Source organism: Tamandua tetradactyla, chromosome 15 (genome assembly GCF_023851605.1).
Source record: "Tamandua tetradactyla isolate mTamTet1 chromosome 15, mTamTet1.pri, whole genome shotgun sequence".
In the NCBI taxonomy this organism is placed as follows: Eukaryota; Metazoa; Chordata; class Mammalia; order Pilosa; family Myrmecophagidae; genus Tamandua; species Tamandua tetradactyla.
In genome coordinates, this window is record NC_135341.1 from 82,421,255 (window position 1) to 82,443,763 (window position 22,509).

The following is a 22,509-nucleotide window of genomic DNA, read 5'->3' on the forward strand; positions in this document are numbered from 1 at the left end:
TGAACTTGACGCAGGGCACCGCCAGGTCAGAGCACGCAGAAAGGGCTAAACAGGACTAGTGGGCGTCATCGCTGACCCCAAGCGCCCCAGGGTCTGCTCTTTCTTTCACTTGTCATTCCCCAGTCACCTGCTGTGCTGGGCGCCCCAGAGATGGGCCTGGCCTCCAAAGCCCCGGGTTCGATGAAACAGGCAGAGAAGACGCAGCTGACACCCTATGTTTCCATTTGCTAAGGCTGCGGGGATGCAATATGCCGGAAATGGACTGGCTTCTACAGAGGCGATTTATTACGTTACAAGTTACAGTCCTTAGGCCGGGTGAATGTCCGCACTGAGGCACCAACAGGACACCCACTCCGAGGGAAGGCTGCTGGCAGGACTCGAGGGGCCAGCGGGAGGGGGCAGGCGCCGGTCAGACCCCCCGTGGAGGGTCCTAACCGCCCCCCTAGACTAGCTTGTGTATTTATTGCAGGTGGGGTGTAGGAAACAGGTTTTAGGAGCTGTTTCTCCCTGACAAGCCAGAGGTTCACAGCTCTCGGTGAGTCATAAAGCGCCTGGGCGAACACCTCGGCCCGCAGGATTCTGCCCGGGCCTGGGCGACCGCGCCCCTCCGGGCCGGGCTCCTCTCCTGACTGCGGCAGGCGCCGCCCCCTCCCACCCGCGCCGGGCCCTGGGGGCGGGGACAGGAGGGGACAGGCGGCGCCGCGGTCCCCACCCGGAGCCGAGCGCCGGGGCGGCCGAGTCTGCCTCTGGCGGGTCGCGGGCCCGGCGCACCGCACAGCGTCCCCGCAGGAGGCGCAGTGCCGAGGCGCGGTCCTCGCGCGCCGGGAACAGATGTGCCGGGGCGTCGGGGCGCGCGGGCCTGAGCGCGGGTGAAGTTCTCGGAGAGGGCGCGGCAGCGGCGACGAGATGCACGCGGAGGACCCCTGCGGCCCCCGCGCCCCCGGCGCCCAGGGAGTCCAGCGCGCACCGGGCCCCGCGCCGCGCCTGGCCAGCCAGCTGCTGCCCGAGCTCTACGCCTTCGGGGCTCGCGTGCTCTTCTACCTGGCGCCCGTCTACCTGACCGGCTACCTGGGGCTCAGCATCACCTGGCTGCTGCTCGGCGCCCTGCTGTGGATGTGGTGGCGCAAAAACCGCCGCGGGAAGCTGGGGCGCCTGGCGGCCGCCTTCGAATTCCTAGACAACGAACGCCAGTTCATCAGCCGCGAGCTGCAAGGCCAGCACCTGCCGGCCTGGGTGAGCCGGACCCGGCCGCGCGCGCGTCGGAAGTGGGTGGGTGGGGGTGGGGGGTGGGAAACAGGAGGCAATCCCTCCAGCTGCCAACGGATTCCAAGAAAGAAGACAGGTGCAAAACTTTCATCCACAAATAGAGCACTGGCAGGAACCGCAGGCTGGGGTTCCCTTAGGCTGAGGCCGGAACAGGAGTGTGGGGGCGAGAGATCCGGCCTCAGGGTGCAGCGGGAGGGAGCTGGGGAGACCCGTCACCCACTAGGGTTTTCCAGCGTTCTGGCCCACTTAAACAAGTTCCAGGGCCCCACCCTGCGGTCTGGCTGCCCTGGGTGATTCTTATGGCCAGGTGAATTTGGGAAACCCTTGCTGGGAGCAGAAAGAGGGGGTCTGATCCGGCCCCTCCCAGCGGGTGGTCTCTGGCAAACCTGCCTTCCTGGAGGCCTTGGCTTCTCAGATTTCTTCCAGATAAACTCAGGCCCACAGGGATATGTCCAGAGCCCCCCAGAGCCCTTACTTAGATCTAATATGTGGGTTGGCAGTAAAGTTTTGCAAACAGGGCTACATATATTGGGGATGAGGTGGCCAAGGACTTTTCCTGATAAGAATGCACAATAAGAAAGCATGGTGACCACCTCTCTGGGGCATCAGTATTTGGGGCCTGTCTCTGCCAGACCCTGGTCATCCTGGGTGTTCCGTGTGGAGTTAGAAGGGAGTTGTGAGTCTGAGAAGTGTGGACCTGGAGAAAGGCCCACACCCCGTGCTTACTGCTGCGGGAGCCCGGGCACCTGTGACACCTCTGCTGTGACCCCATGATGGTCTCAGCCCATGAGGTCCTCAGCCTGGGCCGAGTCACAGCCCTCCCCTCCCCTCTGCCTGCTAGTGAGGCCTCTAGACACTTAACTTCATGCAGAGGCAGTGGTTCTGAAACCTAGGTTTTTTCACACCACACATCTTAGCTCAGGCCTGACCCAGCTGTGTGTAGTGACACAGAGGCAGGTGATAATGTCTCTGCTACCAGGAGGGCATTCTGGGGCAGGAGGTAGATGCATGACATGTACAAAGGCGTCTGAACAGGATCCAGCCAGGGGGCCAAGGTTTCGGGTAAAGGAGACCCTGTCTGGTTTCCCGTCTGTCTCCTGCCTCCCAGGAAGGGCCTGTCCTCAGCCTGCATTCCCCACACTCTCCTGGCTGCATGGCTCGCCAAGACCTGCTAAACTCAGAGTGAAGGCAGTGGTGCTTAGAGGGCTTTCCAGGCAGAGGGATCCATGAGAGCAAAGCAGAGGCTTGGTCAGTGCGTAAGGGAGTCTGTGTGGTTTGGCCTGGCTGAGTGGTAGGGGGTCATGGACAGGGGTCACACCGAGGCAGGCGTGCTGGAGGCTGAGCCTGATGCGGATGGCTGCAGCATGGAGGGTTTTGGAAAGGCCCTCCAGAAAGCAGCATGGAGGCAGAGTCAGGAGGAGTGAGGCTGGAGGAGAGAGACGAGTTGGGAGACTAGAAAGTCTGAGCCAAGGTGGTTAGATGGGGCCGAAAAAGGGGCATGAAGGTTGTGCAGCAGGAGACCTGGGAGGCTTCTTGGCTTTGAGTGCGCTGTGAGGGAGGGATCCAGGGCTCTTTGTAGTTGGTGGGGCTGGGTGTCTGTTAGCGTGGCGGAGAACCCAGAAGCAGCAGCAGCAGCAGCTCTGGGAAGTTGGTTAACTGTGCCGACACCTGCAAAGAGCACACAACTAGATGCAGATATGCGTTTCTGCCCGGCCGCGTGGCGTTTCCCAATCCTGGAAAGGATGAGGAGAAGCTGGAGCCTGTTTGGGGAATATTCCTCTCCCTATGCTCTCTGCCACCCTAGAAAAACATAGGGTTCATGGATCAGACATATTTCTGGGTGTGGTGGGGGCAGTGCCAGCCCTTGCCCCAAGATTTTGCAGCCTGAACGATGGAAGTATTTATGGCTGCAGGTAGCCCTTCAGTGCCTTCCTCCCTGTTTGGAGAAAATGTGAGGGCCTCTGACCTCCCTGGCTCCAGAGATATTGTTACAGATTAACAGGTGGCAAATCCATAGCGGAGGATTGAGGAAGAGCTGAGGAGGGTCTTGGATGTGGCTGCCAGGCTCAGGCCTGCCTTGTGCAGCTGTGCATGTTGTTTCCTATCCAAGAGAACCCAGGAAGTGGGGATGGCCACCCAGCCCACTTCTGGGCACTGCACCCACTTGGAAAAGGCACCCTCTTCTAATTGCACCATGCCTCTGGGATGCTGGTGGAGGCCAAGGCTAGGCCGCACTGGGAGCGAAGATGCTACCCTGCCAGGACTAATGCTGTCAGCGTTACGGGTAGTGCTCAGTCCTCAGCACGTTGTCCCCGGTTGCTGCCGCCAGGTGGTCAGAGGATGGGTTTGTCTTGCTGGACTTTACTTTCCCCACCTGTAAACGGAGATTGCGTTGGCTGGATCTTCAAAGCCATTTCAGCCCAGATATCTGGTCGCTAGTCAAACTCCAGCCAGCCCCACTGGTCATCTGGGTTTCCTTCTGTAGAAGATAAAACTCAAAGAAAGGGTTCTTCTTTAAAAAGGGCATCGAGGAAGGAAGGACCGGAGGATCCCCCTTGTCTTGTGAGTACGCCTGACCACGTGGGCAGAGAAGGCAGAGGCAGGCCCTACTGCGCCTTCTCTGAACACAGGATCGGCTGCCACGTTTACATAAGAAATGTTTCTATGGCAGTTTTTAGATATGCTTTTGAAGGAATTAAGAGCTGCCTCAGTCAGCCCTCCGATCAGGAGGAGGGGCTGTGCACAGCCTGGTAAGGGCGGGGGCGTTGGTATTTAGGGCTGGGTGAACCCCCAGCTCCACCACGCGCTTCCCTCTGGACCTCAGGTGAATCCCTAAGCCCTCCGGTTTCCCACATGGCCAGTGGGTGCGGTGTTATCTGCTGGGCACAGCTGTGGTGAGGTTCAGGGTTTGGAAAGTGAGTGCTCAGTGGAGTTGTGACTTATGTTCTCAATTTCCTTGGGCCTCCTAACCACCTTTTCCGAATATGAAACTAACTACCAAGTGTGCCAGCAGCAAAACACGTCTTTTGGGGAGCTGGGTGACTGCAGAGAGCAAGTGAGAGGAAGGCAGAGCCAGCCCATCAATGAGATCGTCCCATTCTCCTGGCTTTTGCTGGGATCTCCTCCCAAGGGAACACAGAGTTCCAGCTGGGACACCCCTGAAACAGCTTGTTCTTCAATCCTCAAAGCTGGTCTTTCGTGTTCCAGGGTCCTCAGTACCCTTCTTGGAGTAAGCTTTGCTGCTTCATTGCCCCAAAGGCCTCTGATGCTCTTGTTTGAAGCTCTGTCTGCTTCCTTCTTGGATTAGTGCCCTGTACTGGCCCTTGAATGAGCTCTTCATTACTGGTTATTTAATGAGTACAAGAGCACCAAGTGGCTGACTGGTTTGATATTGATTTTGCCCCTGCCGTGACTGGGCTGGTGAGTGGATGGGGAGCTGGTGAAGCCTCGCCCAGTTCCTGCATGGAGGATGAGGGGTAACTGATAGGAAAATAGCCTGAGGCAGGGTAGAGAATGGAAAGAACTGTCAGAAAGCTTGGATCATACCTGGCTGTGGTCTCAGGTCTAGATGGGGCATGCTCAGCTGGCCTCTGATAGTAATCAGCTGGCAGCTCTGCTGGGACACTTAACTCTTGTTCACCTGCTGGGGGTGGCGATGACGTGATGGAAGGCTCTGGACGTGGAGTCTGGTGCTCCCTTACTGGGGAACCTTGACAAGGTTCTCTCTCCTCTCCGGACCCCTGAGTCCCCTCTGGAAATGATGAGATTAAATGCTCTACAGAGCATTATTTGTAGCCCTGGCAATCTGCCAGAATTAATCAGTCCTAAGGTGGCTTTTCTCTGGGAGGACCCCATTCCCCAGCCTTTCTTGCCTTCCTGCCATGTAACTGCATATGTTCTGGGGATCCAGTGGAGGCAAACACTAGGGAAAGGTGAAGCATTCACACCAAGCAGTGGGCTCTACAGTCTTCCATCGGTGTCCGAGGCACACCACAAGGGTCTGAGTGCTTTGCTTTCCTAATGCAGAGTCTGAGATGCTTTCTATGGGCGGAGCAGGTGGTCATTCTAGGGCCTTGGCCCCTGTGGTCTGTCTGTCTTGTGCTGATCCTTCTGTCAGTTAGAGGAACTAAATGCAATGACAGTGCTGAGCTATCTTGGTCACCCTCAATTTTTTTTTAGGTGGGGGGGGATTTATTAAGTTACAAGTTTACAGTTCTAAGGCCATAAAAATGTCTAAATTAAGGCATCCAGAGAAAGATAGCCTGACTCAAGAAAGGGCTGATGACATTTGGGGTTTCTCTGTAGGCTGGGAAGGCACATGAACTGCTCTCAGATTTGCTCACAAATCTCGATCCTTGCAGCCGGTGCGGTGAGACCTGGTTTTAAACATTAGGACGGATTGGGGGCTGCTTGGAGTTGGGGGACTTCTTACCCTGAGGTCCCTGTCACCCTGTAAGGCCATTTAAGTTGACTTGGAATCAGGCCTGTGCTCAGGACGGAAATGGCGGAAGGGTTTAGTTAAGTGCCTTGCGTCTCTGCCCTGGTTCTCAGTGATGCTTTATGAACTAATCATGGCCTAGGCCGGGATTGGGCAATACGAGTGACAAAGTGGACCTCCTCCCTCCCAGCCCAACCCAGGGATCTCAGGCATCCATGTGTTCCTTCCTGGACTCATGCAGCAAGCATTTATTGAGTGCTTGCAATGTGTCAGGCCCATTGCTGCTGGAATGAATGATACATGGTTCCTACTTTCAAGGCCAGATGGGGATTCAGACCCATGAGAAGAGCCTTTTCTGATGTAGTGGAAGTAGCCCTAAGAGGTGGGCAGTCCAAGGTGCTGAGAAAGCACAAGGGAGGAGATCTAAACTAGGCTGGAAGTAGCCCAGGAAGCCTTCTTGGAGGAAGAAGCACTATGGTGTTGGCTGTGGTAGGGTGTGGAGGGCTCTGGATCCAAAATTTTCCACTGGTTTGCTCACCATAGGGTGAGTATATTCTGGGTGGCAATTTATAATAACCAAACTCACATGAGTTTGACAGACTAGCTGTGCATTGCTCAATGTACAAGGCCATGTCTCTCTGGGATGGGAGTATCCAGAGCAACCTTTTCTCCAAATGAGGTTCCTGAGGGCCTCAGTAATTGGGAGGTCACATGGTGGGGGAGGATCAGGGCTAAGGGTGGGGACAGCCCCTGTCCTCCTCAGTGGTGGCCTCTCTCCCGCGGATAGGGAGGTGTGGAGAGCTGGTCACCAGCTTCCAGTGGTCTGGCCCAGAGCCTTGGCAGCACACAGAAATGGCTGTTCTGTGGGAGTGTCCCAGTAACTTCAGGGGTGCTGCTAGGACGTACAGGCTGCCCCCTGAACCCCTAAGAAAGCCACAGCCAAGCTAGGGAGGGGAGCACAAGGCAAGACCCCGCAATCGCCCATTGCTTTTCTTTGTCCATGCTGCATTTAGTAAAGTATTTCCTTTGTTGAAGATTTGGAAATGACCTAAAAGTAAAAACTAGAATAAGCGTTTACAGTCCCTCCACCCAGACATATGTCATTACAGTTGGATGTATGCTCTTTAGATAGGAAGGTCTATGGGAACAACTGTTCTTTTTCTTCCTTGTCTTTTTTTGTTTGTTTGTTTGTTTTTAACACCATGTGATAAGCATTCTCCAAAAACATTTTAAGAACTATGACATTCCTTAATATGGATATACCGTAAGTTGCTTAACCATTTCTCTAACATTGATCAGTTAGGTTATTTCCAAGTTTCCCCTTGGGTGGTTGAGGGTGGGTGGCGATGCCCCATGTGTCTGGAATTCTCCCTCTGGGCCGCTCAGCCTAGCTGTCCTTTAGTTTGCGCTCAGACCTCCTCCAGGAGCTGTCTTCTTAAGACTCACTGAGAACCCCTAGCTCGTCTCCTTTTCCTCTTCCCATCCTAATTTGCACCTACCTATTTTGGGTCTGGCTTTTCTGCTAGGCTGAATGTTTTTTTTAGGGCAAGGTGTGTGTCTTGTTCTTTTCCAGACTCTCGGCTCCAAGCCCAGTGCCCAGTACATAGGAGGCTCTCAGTAATAGTCAGCTGAATAAATACTACAGTGAATGCATGCTATGTAAATCCTGGTCCAAGCTTCTCAATTTCCTTTGTACAGATTTCTAGAAGTGAAACTAACATGCCAGAGCTTATGAGCATTCTAAAGACTCTTGTCCATTTCTCTGTGGCCTCACCAGCATTGGGTATTATCCTTTTTGGAGCTTTACTAGTTTGACAGGCAAGAGGTTAGGCATTACCAAACTGAAGGGGATCACTGGAATCTCAGCAACCACATCACTCGGGTCCCCTTAAAAGACTTCTGTGGACAGCTCAGAGCAGTCCTTATCTGCCCTGGGGCTTTGTCCCTTAAAAGGGGTACAGGCTCCTGGACACCAGTGTTTCCACAGCTGCTGCCCGCCTTTGAGTTTTATCTGCCGGTTGGGGCTGGTCTGGCCCTGGCCGGCTGGCTGGATATTGGGGAGCCTGTGGACTGTAGAACAGACCTAGGCAGGATGTCAGGTTGGCAAGGTAGTTCTTTCCCTTAAAGCACTTTTAGCAGTGTGCTTTTTGGCAGAAAAGCGAGAAAATTTAAAAGCGGTTTTCAGGTTAAATGTCTCCCTCCAAAGGACAGAGCACAAAAAGGGACAAAAGGCTTAATGCTTCACCAAGAGAAAAAGTGGTGAAATGGGGAGCACGTTTTCGGGTAAAGCAGGAAGCTCTCAACAGGCATCCACAGAGCAGAAGCTTATCTCAGAAGGGCGAGACCCACTGAAGTCCAGCATGGCCCCCTTTTGTAGGAGTCGCCTGCAGGGTGCCCAGCACGAGGGGGCTCATCTCTTCTCTGAGCGTGGGGTGGGATTTGGGGGCTGGCAGCATGTGGGGCGGGCAGTGGCGAGGCCAGGGAGAGATGTAAGAAGAGCCCCATGAGCAGGGATGAGCCCCGAGGCCCTCTGAGAAAGAGGGTGTCTGTGGGTCTGTGTGCTGCTTTGGTGTCTGTGCGCAGGTCTGGCTGTGTGTGTGTGTGTGTGTGTGTGTCTACGTGGGAGGCTCTGTGCTCTTGGCTGTATGTGTGCACGTGTCTGCCTATCACTTGGTGTGACTCGCCCGTGCACATATCTGGGAATGCAACTTAGCATGTCTGTCTTTGCGTGTGTCTATCCACGGCTGACCTCACCGGAGGAGCCACCGTCCCGAGAGAAGGGACAGGGCATAGTCGTAGAGTGAAACCTTCCGGTCTCGAGGCCCCTTCGCCCACCCAGTCCCGGCTGTGCCGGCCCCGCCTAGCTCCCACCCCCACCCCCCAGCGGGATGTAACCTTGGCTCTGGCTCCAATTCCTCACTCTCGTGGAGTCACTGTCCTCCAGGGTTTAAAAATGAAGCACAGACATCCCACCTAGAGACGGAGTGCTGGTGGCCTCTGCCGGCTGGGAATGCTGACTTCGATTTGAGTTTGCTTTGCACAGTGGATCTTCTCTGGAAGCTCTCATTACTGCCACTCCCTTGATGATGTCTGAAAAATGCGCTCATTAAAATATTCCCTTTGCCAGGAAGGCTTTGGTCCAAGTTCGCTCACAGCAGCCAGGGGTGTCTTAGTTTCCCGAGGCCCCACGTGGGCAGGGGAGTGAGCTGTCTACACTACCCGAGGGCTGCTGCAGGGGACCAGCAGGGATCCAGGATCCTGGAGACCCTGGCACCTGTGGACCTTTCCGGGCCTGCTTTGGGGAATTAATTGTTCACACCCATAGTACATCGTCAGGACGGCGTGTTTCTTCAAGGATGTCCTTGCTAGACTATTGACTGTGTCTGCAGCACTAACCCATTCAGAAGTAGATTCACAGTCGTGATTTCACTTGATCATGGATTTGGGCAGAGAAGAAATTAACAGCGTCGCTTTTTTATCAGTCAGCAAGAAATCTGATCCCCTGTCTGCACTTTCTACTGCAGCTGCCTAGCAGGAGAAAGAAGGCTTGGGGTGGGGTGGCTCACCTTTTAGAGGGAAGTGCAGTGCAGAGCCAGACAAGATTATGGTGCTAGAACGTGTTTTTGCCTTTTAGTTCGTGCCTTCCGTAGCTTTTTGCAGAGTAAACGTTATTCTCTTGGTAAAAGAAAACAAACAAACAAACAAAAACGGTGGCCCTCCGCAGGTTGTTGGGTGCTGGTGAGAATTGGGTGGCAAAGCAGTATTCTCGCAGGAGTGACAGCCGGGGTGAAGCCCTAGTGGGGGGAGGGGGGCCTGGGGGTGGAGCGTCTCCCTTCTGGGTGCAGACGCTCCAGCCTGGGGAGCCTTTTCCACCCCTCTGCACCCCCCACCGCCTGGGGCCGTGTTAAAAATGCAGGGTCCCAGCCCCGCCCCAGTCCCCTCTATTAAAATCTCAGGGCCCTGACCAAGCATCTGCATTTAAACGGACAACTCGGGTGGTATTTTTGTACACACAGGTTTGAGAACTGCTGTCCCGGTCTAGCCCTTTTCCCTGCGGGGCGGGGCGGGGGGGGCATCCCCCCTAGCGGCCCCTCCCCCGCCTCCCGGGGGACTGGAACAGAAAGCTGGCGGGGAGGATTCGGCCTGAGGGTAGCTCCCCGCCTTCTCCTGGTTCACCTAGCGGGAGCAAACCCGAGTCAGAGGCTCCGATGGGGCCCGTTGCCTCCCTCTGCAAGCGCGCTGCTGGCTGGGACTCCCCACCGGCGCGCGCAGGCACCCGCCCAGCTCTCTGCGTCTCTATCGCCCACCCCCGGCCCGTCCGTTCGGCTGGAGGCCCGGAAACCACAATCAAGCACCTGCTGCGGCCTTCCGCCTCAACCGCGGCACGGTGCGTCCTCTTTGTGCGCTCGCTCAGTGGCGTCTCCCACAGGCAGAGCACGGGGAAGCAGCAGACTCAGTAGAGAGTTTGCTGGGCCTTGGGCCAGACAAAAGGGGACACACAGCCCAGCGACCTTGTTCTCGGCATGTCCCTGGGGGCCCAGGGGTCCGTGGCTGCAACTTCCAACAACATCTGCAGTGCTGACCGAGTTAGGAAGGGTGCTGAGCACATGGTATGCCTTGTCTTGTCTTTTCAGCAGCCTGTGAAGTTGGTAATATTGTACCCACTTGGCAGTTGAGAATCCTGAGGCATGAAGAGGTGGAATTTTGAATACACAGGAAATAGGTTAGAAAAACCATTAAGAAATGGATTTCAAATGCTGACCTTTCAGGTGAGGGAGGGGAGGGGAAAGTGGATGAGAAGATTTGGGAGCTGAGCTCACATCACAGGCAGGTGAGAATATCTGGGTTCTGCTCACCTGGGGAATCTCTGCAGGTACTAACTAGTCTCTGAGCCTCTCCTCGTCTGTCTCTTGCTGTTCATCTCAGAGGAGGATCCATTGAAAGTGCTTATGGAATGGTCTTTATAAGCTATAAAGCATGGCTTAGGTCCCATAAAGCAATCCTCTGTTACATTAGGCTATCTATGGAAGAGGAAAACAGGCGGTTTTCTTAAGAGGAGGGGTGGAGTGGAGTGGAAAAGCACAGGCTTTGAGGTGGGGCAGAGCTGGGTCTGGTCTCAGTACTAGCACTCCACAGCGGGTGGGAAGCACAGGTGAGTCGCTTAACTGTCAGAGCTTTAGCTGCCTTGTCTGTAAAATGGGGCTAAGAAGAAATCAAGGCAAGTATTAGATGACATGAGGTAACAGGAATTTAGAAAGGTTGAAAATAGGATGGAAAAAGATATAATTGGGCAACGTTGAAAGCTGGAGTGGCAATTTTCATATTAGACAAAGTAGGTAGCAAATACATAATAAAGATAAAGGGATTTTATAAGTTCATAAAAGATGCAATAATTAAGAGGATATAATCAATTATACATGTACTGTATAATATAACCTTGAAATATAAACTAGCAACAGACAGAATTGAGTGAAGAAATATACAAATCAGCGGTTTGGCTTGGAAATTGTAGTACATCCCTGTTTGAAAATGATAAATCAAGGAAACAAAAAGTAAAGGCAGAAGAATATTTGAAGGACATGATTAATAACTTAATCATACATGGAACAATCCCAAAAATTAATCATGTAGTAGACCACAAAGGAATTCTCAATATATTCCAAAACATTGATATCCTACAGACCACAAAGATATGAAATTAGAAAACATTAAATGGTTAGCTCTAGCAAGCTAGTATGGATACTTTAAAATATTACTATTTAAAATCTCATTAAGGGAATATAATGGAAATTAGAAAAAAGAGCAAAATAACAATGAAAACACTATGTCAAAAATTGTAGTAAGCAAATAAAGCTCTATTTAGAGGAGAATCTACAACTTTTAATATATTTATCATAAAATGAGAAAAATACAAATAGATGAGCATTCAATTCTAAGAACAAAAGTATTGCAACAAATTTAGACCAAAGAAATAAGGACGGAACTAATAAATATAAAGATGAAAATTAATAGAAATTTTAAAATAAATTTTAAAATAAAGGAAAAGAGAGGAAAGAAATTACAACAATAAAAGCTGATCTTCTGAAAAAGCACCTCCCTCCCAAAATGGGCAAAAGCTGTGGCAAGATTGATAATGAAAAAAATGGAATAGATGAAAATAACCAAAATAGAATGGAGAAGGGAAAAATAACTATAGAATTAAAAAAGTAAACATTTAAAACAACTGCAGGGCGGGCCACAGTGGCTCAGCAGGCAGAGGTCTCGCCTGCCATGCTGGAGACCCGGGTTCGATTCCTGATGCCTGCCCATGTAAAACAAAAGCAACCAGATATCAGTAAATGTGAAACCCTAGATGAAAGATACATTTCTAGAAAAATACAAATGCCAAAATTATCACAAAAAAAGGTAACTAGACTTTGAATAAAGAAAGAGAATGGCAATTTATCACCCCCAAAAGCCTCAGGCCAAGGTGCTTTTATAAGTAAGATCTGAATTTCATGAATCAGATAATTCCTATATTTGTAATTTGTTTCCAAAACAGGAGGACAGGAAAAGTTGTCCAACTCATTTTCTTCGTAAATCACCCAGATATAAACTGCACAAGAACAAAAATGATAGATTGGTATCATTTTGAATCATGAGTATAAAAAAAATGAATTGTTAGGCTAACTAAATATATTACATTAAATTCAAGTGGAATTTATCCCAGCAACTAGGGATGATTCTGCTTTAAAAAGAACCATCATTTAAGTTGACCACATTAATGGACTAAAGGGAAAATAAATATTGTGCTTATCCCAGTAGATTTGAGAAAGTATCAAATATAGTTCAATTCCCAGGTATAAAGAAAGCTTTTGGAAAATTAGGAATTAAAAGGAACTTCCTCAGTCTGATAGAAGCTACTCTTCAAAAATATATTGCAAAAATCATGTTGAATTGAGAAAATCCAGGCACTTCCTCTTAAGGTCAGGAACAAGATAGGGGACCCTGCTTCCAAGACTCCTGCTTATGCTAGTGTCAGAGGTTCTGGCCGAAGAAGTAAAACAAGAGAAATAAGGAGAAGAATGGGGCACAAATATACAGGAGTTATTTGCCGATTTAAAATGTGCATAAATAACCTATAATAGTCCACTTACAATTAATTAGAACTAGTAAGAAATTTCAGCAACATTGCCCAGAAAACGAAATGCCACTTTTATTTTTAAGCTTGTTTCTATTTTATTGTTTTGAAATGGCATTAAAATTTTTTTTTCTTTTTCATCTTGAAATACCATTTTTAAAAACTGCAAAACTGACCGAGTAATCTAACAAAACAGAATAAAGGACTTTTATAGAAAAAAAGTTTAAAAATTTATGGTCCTAAAAATGAATACGATAAAATGGTGATTATATTAAAGGGAAATATTCTGCTCATGAATGCAAAACAAAATGTTGTACAGATGTTAGCTCTCCTACAAATTAATCCACACGTTCAAAAATATAGTAATCAAAACCCCAGGAGGATTTTTTTTTTTTGAAGATTGACAAAATGATCCTATAATACCTACTATTACCTAAATCAGTTTTAAAAAGAAAAACAAAAACCCTAGGACATAGCGCAAAAGTATAATGCTAGAAGAGGGCCGTAAGGGATAGGAAAACAGATCAATAGAATTGACCGCCAAACACACCGAGGTATATAAGAGAAGTTTTTTTTTTTAATTTTTTTATTAATTTTTAAAAAATTCCAGAAAGAAACACAAACATTCCCAATATGTGATCATTCCATTCTACATATATAGTCAGTAATTCACAATATCATCACATAGCTGCAGATTCATCGTCCTGATAATTTCTTAGAACATTTGCATCAATTCAGAAAAAGAAATAAAAAGACAACAGAAAAAAAAACCATACACACCATACCCCTTACCCCTTGCTTTCACTGATCACTAGCATTTCAAACTAAATTTATTTTAACATTTGTTCCATATGTTCTCATCTGTTGACAAGGCAGATAAAAAGAGCATCAGACACAAGGTTTTCACAATCACACAGTCACACTGTGAAAGCTATATCATTATACAATCATCATCAAGAAACATGGCTACTGGAACACAGCTCTACATTTTCAGGCAGTTCCCTCCAGCCTCTCCATTTCCTCTTAGATAACAAGGTGATATCTACTTAATGCATAAGAATAACCTCCAGGATAACCTCTCCACTCTGTTTGGAATCTCTCAGCCATTGACACTTTGTCTCATTTCACTCTTCCCCCTTTTGGTTGAGAGGATTTTCTCAATCCCTTGATGCTGGGTCTCAGAGCATTCTAGGGTTTTAGAGAAGCAGGTTTTTGAGGGAAGTAGGTTTACAGATCAGAAGGGGCAAGATGGATTTTTCTCCCTCTCTCTTTTTTTTTTAGTATGTGCTGTGCCTTAGTGATATTGCGGAATTCTGGAGAGAAATAAAATTATATCCCTATCTCATCCTACATAAAAAGTTCCAAATAGATTATAAAGACCTAATTGTGAAACCTCAAGTATAAAGCCAATAGATAAAAGGTAGAATAACTTTTAAGTTTGGCCAGGGAAAAATTTCTTCCACAAGAACCAGAAAGGACCAGTTGCCATGGAAAAATAGGCTGTGTAGGTGGAAATGAGAAAGGATGAACAGTTGTTCTATTAAGTATCTGCCTCTCTGATTTCATTCCCTGCCCCAAACTTAGGGCAGTGCTGTGGCTGCGGGTTACAGCGGGGGCTGAGATTCAGGCTGGTGGGGGGCGGGGGGCCTTCGAGGTTCCTAAGACAGAATAGGGTGACTTGATGGGCTCTTATTTTCTTGGTCTGAACTGCTGCTCTCTTCAGGGGGTTCAGACCAGCTACATGGAGATACCTCTTCGCAAGGAGCCTAAAACACAGGTGCAGGTGGCCCAGAGAGCCTTGTGATGACTTAATCGGAGCAGGCGTTGAGCCTTCCGTGGCTGCCCGCGGTTTTGGGGTGGGGTTGGGGGTGGGTCACACTAATGCTAAGGGTGGGCTGGTCACTGATCCCTCATAAGCAGCCCTGACTGCACCCCAGCATCATGCCAGGAGCTCAGGAGCTTGTTAAAATTAAGTTGGAGGGCCCTACCCCACAGACTGAATCAGGAGGTTTGGGGCAGCTCAGGGAGAGCCTGCTGACCAGCTCCCAAGTGTGGCCAGGGCAGCTCCCACCAGCTGGATCACCTTTTCAGGGTGGGGTGGATCACCACTTCTCAGCTCCCCCGGGGCACGGAACCCCCTGGCGGGTTGGGGTGGGGGTTGCACATAAGGTGGGCCTAGAGGTGGGGTAGGGGTGGGAGGAGAGAGTGGACGGACAGCAGGCTTGGGCAGCAGAGGACCGGAGCCGTCAGTCGATAGCCCGGCTTTCTCCCCTGTGGACGCGGGACCATGGCGGGTGGCCTAGGCTGGGGTGTGCGTTGGAGCCCTGTGGGGCCCGGCAGGTGCTGGGTGCGCAGGTGTGCCGGCTGCTTGGACGCATGGGCTCAGCCCTGGACAGTGCACCTTCCCAGCCCCCAGGTGGGAGGGGCAGACGCTTCCCACTTTGGGTGGTCCCGGCCCCCCCCATGATGAATCTGATGTCGTGTGGCAAGTGTGTTGACCGTCACTGCCATTTTTCTGCCCCATTTCTTTGGGTCAGGCGCCGCACATACTCTTGGGTCCCAGAAGCCCTCCCGGGGTGTGTGGGGGTGTGTGTGGGGGGTGAGAAGGCCCCGCGGACACGTGGAGACCGGACTCCTGCCAGGACCCGGTTAGCTCTGGCAGAACCATGCGGGTTAGCCGGCGGGACCGTCCCTCCGCCGCGGGGGCGGGACCGGGGCGGGACGCACCCAGCAGGCGCGGCGTCGGGGGTGGGGGCGGCTTGGGCGGCGCTGCTGGGACCCACGCGGGGGTGGGGCACCCTGCCCCCACCCCCCGCCCCGAGCTGCCGCTGGACTCGGCACCCATGCCCCTGTCGGCCTTTCAGATCCGCGGCGATTGCATTTGGAGTTAGCACAATCACAGCATATTGTGAAGTGAAAAAAGGCCGGCTGCAAATTCTGTGGCCACTTCAATTTCTGTGAAAACTATGCAGATTTCTGGAAAAATCTGGAAGGAAATGCGTCAACCTGTTAACAGTGGCTATCAGATAAAAATATATATTTTATTTTGCTTAGCTGCATTAAAAAAAATTCTTTTTTTTTAAATAACAGGGACTGTGTATTACTCGTGTCGTTAAAGTGAATAAAGAGGATGGAGTTTGCCAGGTGCAAAGTCGGGTGCCATGGTGGCAGGAGGCACAGGGAGGGGAGTTCTCTGCTCCCAGAGGGCAGGCGGGCTAGTTTGCAAATGCAGATCCCCGGGTTCCAGCCCCGGTGCCTCCCACCTGCAGCATCCCACCCGGGGGCGGGGGGAAGGGTGGCTCGGCGGGGGGTGCCCCTGCACGTCCCAGCCCCCGAGTGCGCCTCCCCCACCGTGTCCTGGAGGGCAGGCCCGGCTGCTGACGGGTGCTCAGAGCCTGACGGTGACAGCGTGGAAGTGGACGCGCGTGCCGAGGCACGTGGGGTGGGTGGGACACGCGCGGCACTGCCAGGCTCCCTGTGCCCAGATGCGTGGAGGGCGGAGCCAGACTTACCATCCGGGCTTCTGTTTCCTAGATCCACTTCCCGGACGTGGAGCGGGTCGAGTGGGCGAACAAGGTAAGGCTGTGGTCGGGCCCTGGCGGGGGTGCGGGCACTCCCGGCCTCGCAACGCCTCTGCGCTTCCAGCCCGCGAGCCCCACCACCGAGTCACCCGCAGCATCCTCAGTCTGGGCGGGGAAAGCCCGTAGACCAGTGCCCGGGTCCAGGCAGATGTAGCCCTCGGCAGCTGGGGTGGGATACTGGCCTTCACACACCCCCAACCCCTTCTTGTCATTCACTAATGGCTTTCTTTTCTTTTTTTAAAATAAACTTTAAAAATTAATGCATGGCCACAGCAGAAAAGGTATAAAGTATAGAGAAAAAAAATGCAGTCCACTCCTTGGAGAGTCAGGTACTAATTAGATACCGGATCTGTCAGCATGGCTGTGTGACCTTGGGTAGGTTGCCTAACCTCTCTGAGCTGTTTTCCTCATCTGTAAAATGAGAACAATTATGGTCCCTGCCTCATGGGGGTGTTGTGAGAATTAATGAGGTAATTGATGCACTACAATGCCTGACACATCGTGAGCATGGGGAGGTTTGCTGTTATTATTTTGATTGTTGCTAGACCATCTAGGGAGGAACTCCCCATGGGCTCTGCTGCCGGATGCTGGGTTGCACCAGGGCTCTGTGACTCCCTGTCTGGTCATCCCCCATCAGGAATTCTGACCTTACAGATGAGGAACCAGAATTGGGGCTCCACCTGACATGCCCAAACATCTCAATAAATGGGAAGGCTCCTCTGCAGCCCCCACTGTACTTTCCTAACTCAGGGCTTTTTCTAACACAAACTGTGCCTCTGTTTGAGGATGAGGCTTAGTCCATAGTAGGACTGACTTAGGTGTAAGAGGGGACTTCCTGACAGTTGTTGAGCAAAGGTTGGTATTCTTAAGTTACCAGAAATTTTGCAGAAAAGATAAAAACTCTTCCTAGCCTGTTAGTGAAGTTTGGAGGAAGCAGTTTGGTGTTGTACAGGGAATGCCCAGATTTCTGTGGATTAATGCAAGGCCCAAGGCCCCCCAGGGCAAAACTTGTGTTGTTCCCCTCAAAGTAGAGTGTCTCCTGCACAGGTGTTTAGTTCATGGGTTTGCGGGTGCATTAGGCCTTTCTTTCACTGTCAACACACGGTGTTGGAGATGACCGATGGGATGCATCTCCTGGCCACAACAGGGGCACAGTTGTGTAGACAAACCACATACTAGAGCGCTGAGACCCTAAAGCACGAGGTTTGCGCTCAGCAGGCACTGGGCATGACAAACCAGCGTGACGGGAAGGTAGCAGAACCCTAAGGGCTGGTGTTCAGAGAGGGCCCTGAAAGAGATGATCCATTTTCAAGGTGGAGACCAGGAAGCCTCACTCTCACAGCCTTTAGACTTCAGGATGGGGGAGAGGGGAAGGAAGGTCCGTCTTTAAATTTAGGCCCAAGTCCGCAGGAGAGAAGAGACGCCTGTGCCCCCAAACAAAGCATGTTGGCCAGCTGGTGGCTCCCCACCCCAGGCCTTCCTGATTGCCCCTCACCTGCCACTGGGCTCCAGGTCTCTGCCACCTTCCTCTTCTGAACTTGGCTCTCAGACCAGCACCGTCAGCTGCTCCACTACAGAAATTGGCCAAAAGCAGCCTTTTCTGATTGGTAGGAAAAAAAAATTAAACCCACAGGAGACAATTTAAGTTTTTCTGTGATTATTTTTATTCCTTAAACTTCTAGCACCTGCAACTTCTTGTTGGTAGCAGAATGTTGAATGAGATCACAGAAGTAAAGGCTTCATAATATTAAGTTTAGTGAATGAGTAATTCATGGTGGTCTGCAGAGTGGCACCAAAGCCTGGGGTCCTGCAGCCTGCACAGGGGCGGGACGCCCTGCCTTGGTTATTAGACTTTGGATGGACGGATGGGTAGGTGGGTAGGTGTGTGCGTGGGCAGGCCCATGGGTGCTGCCAGCTTGGGGGCAGTGGCCAGGCTGCAGAGAATCAGGACCTTGTCCTGGGAAGCCAGGAACCTGGGGGAAAGGGGAGCACAGGTCCAAGCGCTGAAGAGCTCTTGCTGGCATTGCAGATTATCTCCCAGATCTGGCCCTACCTAAGCATGATCATGGAAAACAAGTTCCGGGAGAAACTGGAGCCCAAGATCCGGGAGAAGAGTGTCCACCTGAGGTCCTTTACCTTCACCAAGCTCTACTTTGGACAGAAGGTCAGTGCTGTCTCCTGAAGGTCAGCCTGGACTGGCTGCTCAGTCTCTTCTCTCACCCTTCTCCCACCTCCCGCCCTTCACCCTCCATCCAGGCCAATCACCTGACTGAAAAGATCCCACTGAATCTCGTGGGGGTCAGACCCCCCCCCCCCCATTTCCCAGCATCTCAGCCTCAGTCCAAACCCTTCAGTCCCACCAGTCCCAGGGCCACCATCTCTCCATGTTCCATGGAAGCCTGGGTCAGAGGGAACAGGAAGGAGAGGTGGGAAACAATTTCATTTTCCTCAAGCAAAAACTTGAAAATGTGGCCATGTGGTGGAAGCCAGATAGATACAAAGATGTACAATCCTTGTGCAAGTCCCAGTCTCCAACCTCTGGCAGCTACTGAGGAGAGCCAGGGTCACAGAGCACTTTATAATTCTCTATTAAGTGACTGTTTGACACAATCAGTATTATAATCCCATGCTAGTTCTGCAAAATCGATTAAGTGTCCCAGGTCAAAGAAGTTTGTGTGCCTGAGCCCTCAGGACTCTTCTAGGCTGGCTTGTGGCAGCATCTGTTGGTTCATTTGTTCATTCCTTGCTTCATTCATTTATGGCTTCCTGAGCATGGGCTGTATATTAGGCACAAAGAGAGCATGGCAGTGTATGCACAACGGTAGAGGAATGTATGAGTTCAGAAGTGGTGGGGTGTGGGGGCTGTGATAGTCAGGGAAGACTTCCCGGAGGAGGTGATACCAGAATTGTTTAGCCAGGAAGGAGGGCATACCAGGAAGCTGCAAACTGCTGTGTTTATAGAAAAGCCTGCTCAGCCCAGCTGCTAGTCTGATGGCGATGCCTATGGGGTGTGGGTCAGAGGCAGCTGATTGGCCGCGAAGTTTTTTACCAGGTCAGGAGAAGCTGAAGGGGGAACCTACAGGCTGGCCAGATACTGCAGCCCTGCAGGAAAAATACCTGACTCCTGGTCCTGGCATTAAGTCCTCCATGGCCTATACCCTGGCCCCTCCTACTTCCCCTCGGCCCTCCCACCGTTTTAGCATGCATGTCATTGCCTCGAGCTCAAATGAAATTTGGTTTTTTATTATTGACAAATAATAACTAGACTCCACTCCAGTGCCCCCTGCTGAAAGGGGAAGAGAAGAGTCTGGGCAGAGGGGAGAAACTGATATAAGAAGGAAAAGTACCTATGAGCTCAGCCCTCAGCCCCAGAGCCTGGGAACACAGTGCTGGGGTAGGGGCCCTTTAATTCTCTAACTCCTAGGGTCAGATCCCTCCCTTCCCTGTGCTCCCCCCACACCACCAATCCCTACTCACCTGCAGGACTCAGCTTGAATGCCACTTCCTCCAGGAAGCCTCCCTGAGGCTGAGTTGGGAGTGTTCCCGGAGCCCCAGATCCCCACATGACAGCATGGGCTGCACCTCATCCCAGCCACCCTCCCTGAGGGTCCTCTCCTCTGCAGGCTGTGAGCCCTGAGGGTGGGCTCAGGCCTGCCTTGCCTCTTGCCCTCTCCGTCTCCCCAGTCTGATACCTGGCACAGAGTAGGAGCTCCGTGAACGCCTGTGTCAGGAGGGGCGGAGAAGCCTGGGTCCAGGCAAGGAGGTGTCGGGTGCACAGGTAGACAGGGCTGCAGGATGAGCTGTGGCTCTGCCTCATCCCAGAAGCGTAGTGCTCCTGTTTGCGGTGCTGGACGCCAGAAGCTCTGGGGTTGGGGGGTGGCTGCCAGCCGTCCCTACTGCAGGAACTCTGCTGACCTGTCCCCTCTGGGGTCTCTTCCAGTGCCCCAAGGTCAACGGAGTCCAGGCGCACACTAACAAGTGCAACCGAAGACAGGTGGTCCTGGACCTGCAGATATGGTGAGTGCCCTTGCCAGGGTGCGCTTCCGGGGATGCAGGGGCCACTCTTTGGAAAAAAACAGATAGAGTAGCATATATACACCCATTTGGGGTATAACAGCCCCTCACAGCTACTCCCTCCTGCCCACCCCAACCCTGGACTGGGGCACAAGGTCCCTGCTTGAGAGGAGAGGAGTGGCAGGAGAAGGGGGAAAGCAGTGACAGTCCCGGAAGGGCCACTACTGACTGACCCCAGGCCTAGGTCTGGCTTCTCCCATCAGACCAGGCCCTAGAGGATCAGGCCACCTGCCTTGGGGAGGGTGTGGCTAGAGGGAGCAATGCGACAGGACATGGGAACTTGTGGCTGGGCCCAGGCACTTCTGTGCACAGGTGGTAAGAGGAGAACTGGGATCTGGCACTCAGGGAAACTGGAGGATGCAGACGCATGAGTGACGAGTTCAGCTGGTTGGGTAAACACCTCTTTCAAATGATGCTATAGTAATAGGCTTCAGTTGGGAAGAAGGGAGATTCAATCCAGGAAGTCTTCTGGGAGGAGGTGAGATTTGCATTGTGCCCTCATACTCAACTCCTGAGGTTCCAGAAGGTTGCCGTTCCTTTCCAGTGCCTCATATTTCCTGTCCCTAGCTTAGAGGCTGGCACTGAGAGCAGGTTGGGAAGATGGCACCAGCTCTGGGAACAGCATCCCTATTTAGGGACTGGTCTCAAGATGGCTGGAATAGTGAGCAGGCTTTCAGAGCACTCCCAGCCATGGCAGCCCTGCCATGAGACTCGTGATGAATAGTTGGGGCACATGGAGTTCATCTTGCCCTCCTAGCCTCTTGGTCAGCTCAGACAGCCCCTGGATGTCCCCCATACCCTTGGCAGTTCTGTGGTTGCTGACATCGGCTCCTCTGCCTGTGTCCTGTAGATATTTGGTGACTGCCATCTCACTCCCCTTAGTTCTCTCTTTCAGGTCTTGTACAGGGTCTCCCAGTATGTACCCTCAAGGGCATCCATTCTGGGCTCCCTGTACCCACCAGCTGGACTCAGGCTCCTGTCTCCACAGCCTGAGACCCTGGTGCCTTCACCCACCTCTCCCTCCCCAGGAGCCACCTGGGGTTTTCTCACCTGAATGGCCAGATTTAAGCAACTGGAATGCTGCTGTGTCCTTGTGGAGACACCTGGGCAGGGTGCAGTCATGGGGGGGCGAGTGGAAGGTGGGCTCACTAAGAGCCCCTCCTCACCTCTGGGACGGCAGGCTGTGAGGTGGTGCCCAGAGCCTTGTCTTCATGCTCAGAGGTGGGGATGTGGGGGGGACACCTTTGGGAGGCAGGGACCTGGGGGCCTGCCTCTGTGGCCTGGGTCAGGGTCTGTACAGAACTGAGAAGAGCCGAGGCTGTGGAGAAGATCCTGCGAGCGGCGCAGAGCTCAGGCTTGGCGTTCGGCCGCCTGGGCTTGAACTGTTCAACACTGCTCAGGTTTCCCAACCTCTCTGAGCAGGTGTGCCTGCCCCACCTCCCAACTTTCTTTCTCCCTTCCCGCTTCTCAGCTACATCGGGGACTGTGAGATCAGCGTGGAGCTGCAGAAGATTCAGGCTGGTGTGAACGGGATCCAGGTGGGTGGAGTGTGGCGTGACCCCTGGTGTGGTCAAGGAAGGGGGAGGGGGGCTTCTGCTGGAGCAGGCTGCACAGTAGGGGTGATGACCCGAAACCAGGGGCTGGTGAGGGCCGATGAGCTCCGGGCCAAGGCAGCACAGCTGCAAGTGCTGGCACTGAGCGTCACCCAGGCACTGCTCTGCCCATGTGGGTAAAGTCCCTCAGGAGGGGTTTTGGCTGCCAGAGAAGGGAGATGTTCTGTTTATGGAATGATGTAGAGCCACTACTTAGGAACTGTGGTGGACTGACAAGGTGGGAATGTCTCATGCCAGGAGTAAAGGGATTAGAGCTGGGATTACTCCTGGGTCCCTGCTGGCTGTACCATCCTGAGACAGGCAGGGCTGCAGGCCGGTGCACTGGTAGGAGGCAGTGGGGGCCAGTTCAAGGCCCCTTGAGCTGGTCGTGGATGGCAGCTTTGTCTAGGCCTCTCCACTCCGGGTGTTCTAGTTTGC

General features: G+C 52.1%; 1 protein-coding gene across 1 annotated transcript in view; it reads left to right on the forward strand.

Moving 5' to 3' along the window:
- The first annotated feature begins 906 nt into the window (after positions 1–906).
- Positions 907–22,509, forward strand: part of ESYT3 (extended synaptotagmin 3) — a 66,104-nt gene continuing 44,501 nt past the window's right edge. Inside the window, exons 1-5 of the mRNA XM_077130250.1 lie at positions 907–1,233; positions 16,359–16,400; positions 18,435–18,569; positions 20,346–20,422; positions 21,951–22,017. Coding sequence (XP_076986365.1) covers positions 907–1,233; positions 16,359–16,400; positions 18,435–18,569; positions 20,346–20,422; positions 21,951–22,017 — 648 coding nt within the window. The remainder of the gene's footprint in view (positions 1,234–16,358; positions 16,401–18,434; positions 18,570–20,345; positions 20,423–21,950; positions 22,018–22,509) is intronic.